General features: G+C 37.4%; 1 protein-coding gene across 2 annotated transcripts in view; it reads left to right on the forward strand.

Annotated features, from left to right (window-relative positions):
• Nucleotides 1-8,543, forward strand: part of LOC107736845 (FERM domain-containing protein 6-like) — a 21,877-nt gene extending 13,334 nt beyond the window's left edge. For both annotated transcript variants that reach the window (XM_016548205.1, XM_016548206.1), the window contains exons 6-14: nt 597-792; nt 1,157-1,312; nt 2,768-2,833; nt 5,160-5,228; nt 5,428-5,602; nt 6,234-6,503; nt 6,836-6,943; nt 7,982-8,049; nt 8,130-8,543. In XM_016548205.1, coding sequence (XP_016403691.1) covers nt 597-792; nt 1,157-1,312; nt 2,768-2,833; nt 5,160-5,228; nt 5,428-5,602; nt 6,234-6,503; nt 6,836-6,943; nt 7,982-8,049; nt 8,130-8,381 — 1,360 coding nt within the window. In that variant the 3' untranslated portion in view covers nt 8,382-8,543. The remainder of the gene's footprint in view (nt 1-596; nt 793-1,156; nt 1,313-2,767; nt 2,834-5,159; nt 5,229-5,427; nt 5,603-6,233; nt 6,504-6,835; nt 6,944-7,981; nt 8,050-8,129) is intronic.
• The last annotated feature ends 1,535 nt before the right edge of the window (nt 8,544-10,078 follow it).

Consider the following 10,078-nt stretch of genomic DNA (forward strand, 5'->3'; position numbering starts at 1 on the left):
ATATGTTTTCGATGCAGAGTGCAAATGGCTGTGCATTTATTTGTGTTTTTAACTCGAGGGGAGTGAAATGAAACTGTCTGAACGCGAAGCTGTGTGTTGTCTGTCTCCCCTCTTCCCCCTCCTCCGCGCCGCTGCGCACCACGCTCACTTTTTTAGCATTTTTTAAAACTGTGGTGAGAACTAACCAGTGCTGAAACGGGGGGTTTCATGACCCTTTAACAGTAATAATGTGAAATATTATTACAATAAAAAAACACTTTCTATTTTAATATATTTTTAAATGTAATTTATTTCTGTGATGGTAAAGCTGAATTTTCAGCATCATTACTCCAGTCTTCAGTGTCACATGATCCTTCAGAAATCAATCTAATATGCTGATTTGCTGCTCAAGAAACATTTCTTATTATTATCAATGTTGAAAACTGTTGTGCTGCTTAATATTTTTGTGGAAACGGTGATCAATTTTTTAAGGATTCTTTAATGAATAGAAAGTTCAAAAGAACAGGATTTATTTGGAATAGAGTTATAAATAGAAAATAATTCTTACCAAAAATTGATATTCATATTTTTCTCATACACTTTTTCTATGTTTTCAGTGAGCGTAAAGCAAGAAAACTGTACTACTATGATCTGCGGGAACGTGTCCTGCGCTCAGAATGCCGACAGCAGGAAGAAGTGTATTTCCAGCTGGCAGGATACGCCCTACAGGCCGATCACTCCGACCACCCCTCAGACGGCCACAGTCAGGGACACGCTGCGTATTTCCAACCCAAAGAATACTTTCCACCCTGGGTAAATCTTCATTAGAGTGTATAAAATACAATCACATACATTTGCATCCAACCAGGCAGTGCTTACTTACTTACTCATAGTAAGATTTGTTTTAAGTTGAAAAGTCCAGAATTTGTTGTATTTTGGATGCTTGTATGCTGGTGTCCTCACCAAGGTTTTTAAATAACAAGACTTTCTTGGACAGCCAGCTTCACCAGAAGGCCATGCTGAATGACTAGCATTTTTTGAAAAGCACCAAACCAGCAAATTCTTGTTGTGTTTTTACAGCAGGGGTTTGATTAAAGTTTTTGTGAGTCTAATAAAGCATGGTGAGAGCCCACACTCATTTCATAATCACGCATGACCCGTGTCTGCTCTCTTACAGATAATAGCGAAGCGTGGCATTCACTACCTGCTGTGTCATGGGCCCAAGGTTCATAAAGAGCTGTGGGGGATGTCCTCGCGTGACGCTATCCTGCTCTTTATCAGAGAATCTTGCCGTCTGGAGGATGTTCCAGTCACCTTTTATCGCCTACAGAAGGTCAGAGGTCAAGCACGGTTATCGGAATGTCTTTCTGTAGGTCAAGACATTCTCAGCTGTGGAATGTAGGGAGGTTTTGAAAATATTTTCATCAAAGTAGAAGTTAAAGGTGAAGTACCGTATTGTCCCGAATATAAGACGATGTTTTTTTCTTGGAAATACATCTGAAAAAACGCGGTCGTCTTATATTCGGGCCAATACGGTAATGTCTGCACTACTAGTGGCACCTGATGGAACTGCATTCTGCTTGATTGAGTAATATTACAACAGCAGCTCAACCAATGCTAGAATGATTTCTGAAGGATCATGTGACACTGAAGACTGTAGAAATGGTTGTAGAAAATTCAGCTTTGCCACCACAGGAATAAATTATATTTTAAAGTATAGTTTCATTTAAAGTATATTAAAATAGAAAATCATTTTAATTTGTAATAATTTTTCTCAATATTGCTGTTTTACTGTATTTTACTCAAATAAATGCAGCCTTGATGAGCATAACAGACTTCTTTATAAATATTAAATATCTTACTGATCCCAAACTTTTTAATGTTAGTGTACATTGTGCACCCTGATTTTGATATTTTGTTGTCTAACACAATAGCCGCTTTTCCACGGTCAGGCTAGTGCATGCCAGGGCTAACAACGAGACGAGCAGGGCCAATGGCTTAGCACCTCAAGCCGCGAGCCCAAAATTAAGCCGCGTTTCCACTGTCGGACCATTACTACTGTAAAACCCACCCTTAATACGCCTCTCTAAAGCAAATGTCACACAACCCAAGCATTTCACCAGCGAGGGGAAAATTAATGAAAACTATATTGTAAAACGAACTTAACAGAAAAGGCCATTTGGTCCTTACATAAATACTTAAAACTTCAGCATCGATATTTTATATGATTTACGATAAAAATAGAAATTTATTATTTTGTGTGAGCATGCTTAAACTATTTATCATTATTTCACATTAAAAGAGAACACATACTTGTTCAGTCGCAGCAGCTATACGGTAATGTCTGCACTACTAGTGGCACCTGATGGAACTGCATTCTGCTTGATTGAGTAATATTACAACAGCAGCTCAACCAATGCTAGAATGATTTCTGAAGGATCATGTGACACTGAAGACTGTAGAAATGGTTTCTGAAAATTTACCATCACTGGAATTTTAAATTGTAACAGTTATTTTAGATTGTAGTTATATTTTAATATCACTGTGTATTTGATCAAATAAATGCAGCCTTGGTGAGCATAAGAAACTTATTTTAAAAAAAAAATCTTACTGACCCCAAACTTTCAGTTTTGTGTGTGCATATAATATAGATTTGAATAATTGTATTCATATGTAATATAATTAATATTTTTAATATCAAAATTATTATTGTTTTTATATATGCAATATTAGATATATATTGATTTATTATTAAGTGTGTTAATAAGCCTGTGTCTCTTTCCTGTAGGACAAGAAAGAAGAGAAAGGTTCAGCACTCCTTGGACTCACTCTACGAGGAATGCAAGTGTATCAGGTGTGTGTATCAGAATGCGTGAGGCATTTTTCTTTCCACTACAAATAGGGAAAACCACTTCTTGTATATAATTTGCTGCAGTGCAAAAAACTGGACACAGCAACATCACAACAGTAGTTGTTGTACATCACATGAAATCGACAGCCCTCATTGAAAATGATGAACTTGTGGTTGCTTTTTGCTGCAAAGCATGTGTGAACGGCCTACTTTGTTGTGCAGTCCTTGTGTTTTCTCTTTGAGCCGGTGCCAATCACAATGATTGAGCTCTCCAGATAGGCCTGACTGGAATGCATATATTAGACGGTTCAGTCCATAAACAGGGATTTGGAGTGCATGCCTTTCCCCTGAGCCCTCTGATCTGCCCGTTAAAGCGTCCGGGGTTGGATTAAACTGAGGGCCCTGTGTCTAAGAGATCAAAGACTCAGTGTGGTGAGGCCCTGACCCCAACCTTAAATGGGCTCCCCTTCTGCATTGATAAAGAACAGGATTTATATGTTACTCCTTTCTCATACTGCCAAATAAGCTTATATTACAAACGATCTAACAAATGATTTGTGGAAGTGAGTTTTGTAGCAAGTAGGGTTTGGAGATCTGATTGTTAGTCTATTTTAAAAAAACTACTGGAACTGAGGCCCTGTTTACACTAGTGCGTTTTCGTTTTAAAACGGCGTTTTAATATAAAAACTCGTCTACACTTGCGTTTTCACTGTGTTTCAGAAACGATCTCCGTCCACACTACACAACCGAAAACGCATGTCACATGACCATTCATGCAGGTACAACAATGAGCATGATGTTATTGTTTACACGGTCGTCAAGGATACGCAGAGCGAATGTTGGCAGCCACGCCATCGTTTTAAAAAGTCTCCGTTTTGGTCCGTTTACACTGAAATGCAACCCCGGGGTTTTCAAACTAAAACGGGGTCTGTAGCGTTTTCGAGGGATGAAAATGCTGGAGTAGAGTAAACGACAGGCGTAACCGTAGCAAAAGTTATGCGTTTTAAAACGAAAACTCACTAGTGTAAACGTAGCCTGAATCATTTTGGTTGGAATGAACCGTGTATTATTTGTATTAGAATAACAAATTATAAAATTGTATAAAAATGTTATGTGTACTTAAAGGGTTAGTTCACCCAAAAATTAAAATTAGGCTGTGTTTTACTCACCCCCGAGGCATCCTAGGTGTATATGACTTTCTTCTTTCAGACGAATCCAGTCGGAGTTATATTAAAAATTGTCCTGGCTATTTCAAGCTCTATCATTGCAGTCAGCGGGTGTTGCAGTGCTTCAGTCCAAAAGAAGTGAAATAAAAAGCGCCCATCCATAAAAAAATGTCTCACACGGCTCCGGGGGTGAAGCAGTTCCGGGCGGATGACGTATGAGGTCAGCACTGCGCATCCGCCGCTCAGAAGAGATGAACGCGGAAGCGCAGGGGAGAGATCAAAGCAAAACAACGGTCACTAATTAGAAGTACAAAACAAGGATTTGTAAAGAAGAATGTCAGAGGATTTCGATGTAAGCCAAGAGGAGACTGGTTTTCCTTTGCTAAAGTAAGGAAACTTTGCTTCCTTTGCTCCTGTTAACAAACGTTGGTTTTCACTAGACTCACCAGCGCGTGCGCAATGCTGACCTCATACGTCATCCTCCCGGAGCTGCTTCCGTGTAGGACTGTTGACGCAAGCTAGATTAAAGTGATTATTACGTTTTGAATATGGATATTTTTCTTACAAAAATGCATCGATTCGCTACAGGAGGCCTTTGTTCACCCCCCCGGAGCCGTGTGAGACACTTTTTTATGGATGGGCGCTTTTTATTTCACTTCTTTTGGACTGAAGCACTGCAACACCCGCTGAGTGCAACGATAGAGCTTGGAATAGCCAGGACAATTTTTTATATAACTCCGACTGGATTCGTCTGAAAGAAGAAAGTCATATACACCTAGGATGCCTCGGGGGTGAGTAAAACACAACCTAATTTTCATTTTTGGGTGAACTAATCCTTTAAGGCACAGTTTTTCTAATATAAATATTAATATTTGTTATCTAATATAAATATTATTGTAAAATCAAAATAAAAAAAAGTAAAAATCGAAATGCTCTAAGTTTTTTTAAAATAAATAAAACTAATATTTTTATTGCATTTATTAAGTACATAATTAGCACCAATTATTTTGATTTCTCAAAATTAATAAAATAATCTGTAATGGAATCATAAAGGAACCTGAACCATTCAGAATCTGAGCAATTTAATTTTCTAACAATCCCCATTTTTACTTGTGAGTCGACCATTTCATGTGACAGAGGCCTTTTTTTTCTTTATTTTGCAGGAGGTGAACAATGTGCGTGATCTGCTGTATGACTTCCCCTGGTTTCACGTGGGACGACTCACTTTTCTGGTAACATTTAATGTTACGGCTTTTTACATTATTAGATCACACCAGACCTCACTGTTTCTCCCTCATTCCAAGTCATTTTGAGTTGGTTTATCTGAACTCCATGAAGTGATTTGAATTGTGGTGCTTGATCACCTGCTCTGACATTAAAAGTTACTTTTTTACAAATACAGAGGTTCTGTCTTCTGTCTTCTCTGCACAGGGGAAGAAGTTTGAGATCCAGCCCGATGGTTTGCCCTCTGCGAGAAAGCTGGTGTACTACACGGGTTCGGCTTTTCGTTCCCGACATCTTCTGCTGCATTTAAGTTCCTGTCACCGATTGTACCTCAGTTTGCAACCTGCACTCAAACACCTGCGGCAGCTTGAGGAGTCAGAGGGTGTGTGTCCACACAATATTCATCTACAGGCCCTTCATGCTTGCTTTTGTAGTATGATTTTGTTTCCCCCTTGTTTGTAGTATGTTTTGTTTCTGATGCGATACTTCAAAATTCACATAAAAACAGAGTGATGGAAACATAGCTAGTGACCTCTGGCTTCTTGATCGCAATATTTGAATCAAGCATTTTTTCTAAAGCTGCTTTGAAATGATTTGTATTGTGAAAAGCGCTATACAAGTAAATATAATTTAAATTGAAAAATAAGGTGACCAGATTTTTTAAATGGAAACTGAGGACATAATAAAATAATAAATAATAAAATTTATTATATAATAAACATAAAATATATAAAAAATAGTAACTGTTGCAAATAGCAAAAAAATTCAAAACAGTATTATAACAAAATTATGACTTTACAAAACCACCAAAAACCAGGACTGTCCCCGGAAACAGACGTCTGGTCACCCTATTGAAATATACAGTTTATAAATTTTTCCCCCATTAATTTTGGTTGAAATAAGACCTGGATATGTTAAAGTGTTTGTGAGAATCACCCTTATTAGTCACAGAATTATTGTACCATGTCAGGCTGTTTTTGACAAAACATTATTTTCTCCATCTTCGGATCCAGAGAAGAAGAGGTACCGTGAATCGTACATCAGTGATGAGCTAGACCTGGATCAGCCGTGCAGCGAGGGCAGTCCCCGTCTGTCTCGACACTCCACCAGCAGCTCTGGCATTGAGGCGGACGCCAGGCAACACAGCGTCTCCGTAGAGATGGTTTCCATGGAGGAGAAGGAAAAGTCCTTCATCTCTGCTGTCAGTCACGGCTCCTCACACACCTCTGGCATCGACACGAGCAGCAAAGCTCGGACTGATGAAGATGAGTGGCAGGAGGAAGGTGAGGTCAAACAACTTTAGTGATATTTAATAAAATACTTTTGCAGTTGTTTTGCAACAGTATAAAATGTCCCGCTCATCAATTTGACATGGTCTGCTGACAGATAGGCATTGCTGGGATTCCTTGCATATGTAATGCTAGAAAGACGTAGGTGAAGCTATAGAGGTTGTTCTGAAGTTATTTAGTCTATTTGCTCAGCCAGCTTGACTTGCAAAATATCACGTTCGCACTGACAATGAAAGACAAAATGTTTTGTCACCACGTTAGATTTTTGACAAGGTTAAGCACAGATTAGCCCATGATGGACAGTTTGTGATGAAATCTCAATGTAGATTTGCAGGATGTGGTGAAGGAGCCCGGGGAGGTCTCTGTGGACGACCCTGTGGATATCTTGCGATTGGCTGACTGTCCCACCAGCCAATCAGACACTGAATTTAAAGGTGATGACTCACAAAACAATCCGAATTAGGTCACTTTCAAACAATTCCACATCTGACACATCCAGTCTGAAAACTGATCTACATTATTTGATCTGTTTCTGATTCATTTGTAACCAATTCTTTCATTTTTTATTTTTCATTGTTGCATAACATAAAAATAAAGTTACTAAAAGCATGGTAAATGTTTAAATCATGGAGAAAGTGCTTGCATACCACTACTGGCAAGTGAGCAACTAGTGCAAGATTAATATAATTATATAGAATCATTTATTATGGTGCTGATTATTATTATATATTTTATATTATTATATTATGATATATTTTAATTGTATGATTGATATATAATATTATTTAGCAATTGTCATGCGAATAATGTTTATTTGTTATTAATGCTTTTGAAAGAACTCTAAAACCAAGTGCTTATCAAGGCTGAAGTTTTTTTGATAAAAATACAGTAAAAACAGTGAAAACAGTGAAATATTACAATTAAAAATAGCTGTATTCCTTTTGTGATATATTTTGAAATGTAATTTATTCCTGTGATGCAAAGCTGAATTTCCTGCAGCCATTACTCCAGTCTTCAGTGTCACATGATCCTTCAGAAATCATTCTAATATGCTGATTTTATTACTCAATAAATTATTATTTTTATTTATTTAAAACAGATGTGCTGCAAAATATTTTTGTGGAAATATACTTTTTTTAAATTGTTTTTTTTAAAGATTTTCAAGACCGCTTTTTAATTTTGTTTTTTTTTGTAACAATATATTAGTCTTGTCTGTCACTTGATCAATTTAATTAATCCTTGCTGAATAAAAGTATGAATTTCTTTCCTAAACTTTTGAACGGCAATGTATAAATTGAATGTAAACAGATGGGACCAGAAATCAATGTGTCAGAATATTGTATCTGTGCATTAGGTCTTAAAGCATAAATGTAGTTTTTTGACAATTTTGAAATACAGTAAATCAATATTTTGCTTGTAGTCTTTGATGAGAATATAAATCTGATCCTGTTTACTGTAACATCTGTTTCCAGGTCTACAAATGAGTTCAGTTACAGGGAATGATCAAATGGACCATTGTGATCCAGATAGCATGAAACAGGTTTGCCGTCTCTGTCTTCTTCAGTCTTTCACTTTTCATTCCTTCATCATGTCACTAATTGCTCTCATCACCCATTACAGGTTTCCAATCAGAAGGGTCGTAACCCGGCCGACCGCTACAGTCTGAGCCTGGACGACGTGCGACTGTATTCCCCCCTTCTCCCTCTGGGAACGGCATCGGTTCTAGACACATCCGTCAGCTACACGTTTGGGCTTCCGCACTCCTCGACCAGTACATGTCCAGACAGTACTTCATTCTGTGTCCAGCGCTCCACGAACTGCCTATCTCTGGACCTGCTGGATGATAACCAGTTGCTGGAGCTTGTCCTTTAAGAAACTGAGAAGACTGCAGCTTCCTGTTGTCTTGTCATTAAACTGGACAGAAAAATAAAGACAAAACTGAGGCATTAACAGGACACATTTTTATCAGGAATTTCATTAAAACTCAACCAATGTGTTTCTTCAGGAGAGTATGAACAAATGTGTTTGTTTTTTTTTAACAATTTTTTACAAATCTTCGGTCATGTAGAATTTTGTGTTGAACTTTCTACAGAATGTGTTAATGAGTAACCTTAAGAGAAGCAAGGCATTACTACACTAACATTGGGCCTTGATAAAATGACTTTATAAAACCTTCTCTTCCAAGTAAATTCCACAATAAGCAACAGGAGTCATCGCCCACAGTGAACCTTCATTGGTCCAAATCCTGTTCTGCATGGCAGAACTGTATATTAAACAACAAAACTAAACATTTTCACATTCAGGACAGACAAATTACTTGTTGGTTCACATCTTCTTAGGACATGTTGTAACATGTTATGCTACAAATGTTGTTTAGGGAAAGAAACTTTGGACCTCTGAATTTCACATTTGCTCTAAGATGGCTTGAGAATGTCAAAATTGGAGGAACATTCTCTGAATTACATTATGAAAACAGATAGAAGCTACCAGAAAATCCACTGAGTGCACAAAAACAAGTCCTGTACTCATGCAATAAAATGCCATGCAAGACTTTTAACTTGGGAGTTTGTCTGGCTAATCAATATCAGTGTGCTTAATCAATATCAAATACGATACAAGAATTCACATTCACAAGTCTTTTTCAGTCATGATAAGGCACTGAACGTGCACCACCTCTTCTCCTGTTTCAAATAATAATTGTGTACAGACAATACTCATGTTCCCAAGTTACAAAGCATGTGTGAACCCGCTTAAACCAGCAATTGGAACCAAGTTAAAAGGTCAAACCAAAATATTCCATGTCTGTTTTCTATGAGATCTAACCACTGGTTTAATATAATATCACATAGATCTTTACTACACAAGTCATGTTGAACTTTTAAGAACAATAAGAACAAAGACACGTTCGCTGTATATAGATCCGTGTTTGTTTTGTTCTGAATACATGGAGCTCTTTTGTTTTCGATAATTACAAAACTCACATCAAGCCCTCAGAGGTTGTGTATATAATGGTGGGTGTCATTTCTTCATCTATGTATTGTAAACACACATCCTATTAAAAGCATGCTCATATATGTGTTCCTTTCAGTGAAAGGAAAAGCAATAAGAATGAATAGTATGAATAAATATAGATGTTTTGAAATTCCATAGTACAATATGTGTATGTGTTATTCATTACATAGAAATACAATAAACTCACTGATAAAAGCAATTAGCATAACCGCAGGGTATGATAATGGGTGTAGGTTTGATTTTGGCATTGGTGGGGACATAACTGCAGACAACAGACATTTAATTGTTTGACCAAAATTATTGCTAGGGACAATTTAGTAATCGCTGGACATTAGTTGGCGACATGTCATAGCATATGAAGGTATTTTGGGGGCAACTGAGCGCCTGTGACAGTGGAAGTTGTAGTTGTAGAGAATAGCCACACATCTGTATCATTGAATTTGAAGTCACAGACAAAATTTGCAAACTTGTAGATTTTTCTTTCTCTCCCACAAACACAACATTTACACCTTTACTCTCACATTTTTTGCTACTATTGCTGCAGTGAATATGGTGCA

Source organism: Sinocyclocheilus rhinocerous, unplaced genomic scaffold (genome assembly GCF_001515625.1).
Source record: "Sinocyclocheilus rhinocerous isolate Xijiao unplaced genomic scaffold, SAMN03320098_v1.1 scaffold1214, whole genome shotgun sequence".
Classification (NCBI taxonomy): Eukaryota; Metazoa; Chordata; class Actinopteri; order Cypriniformes; family Cyprinidae; genus Sinocyclocheilus; species Sinocyclocheilus rhinocerous.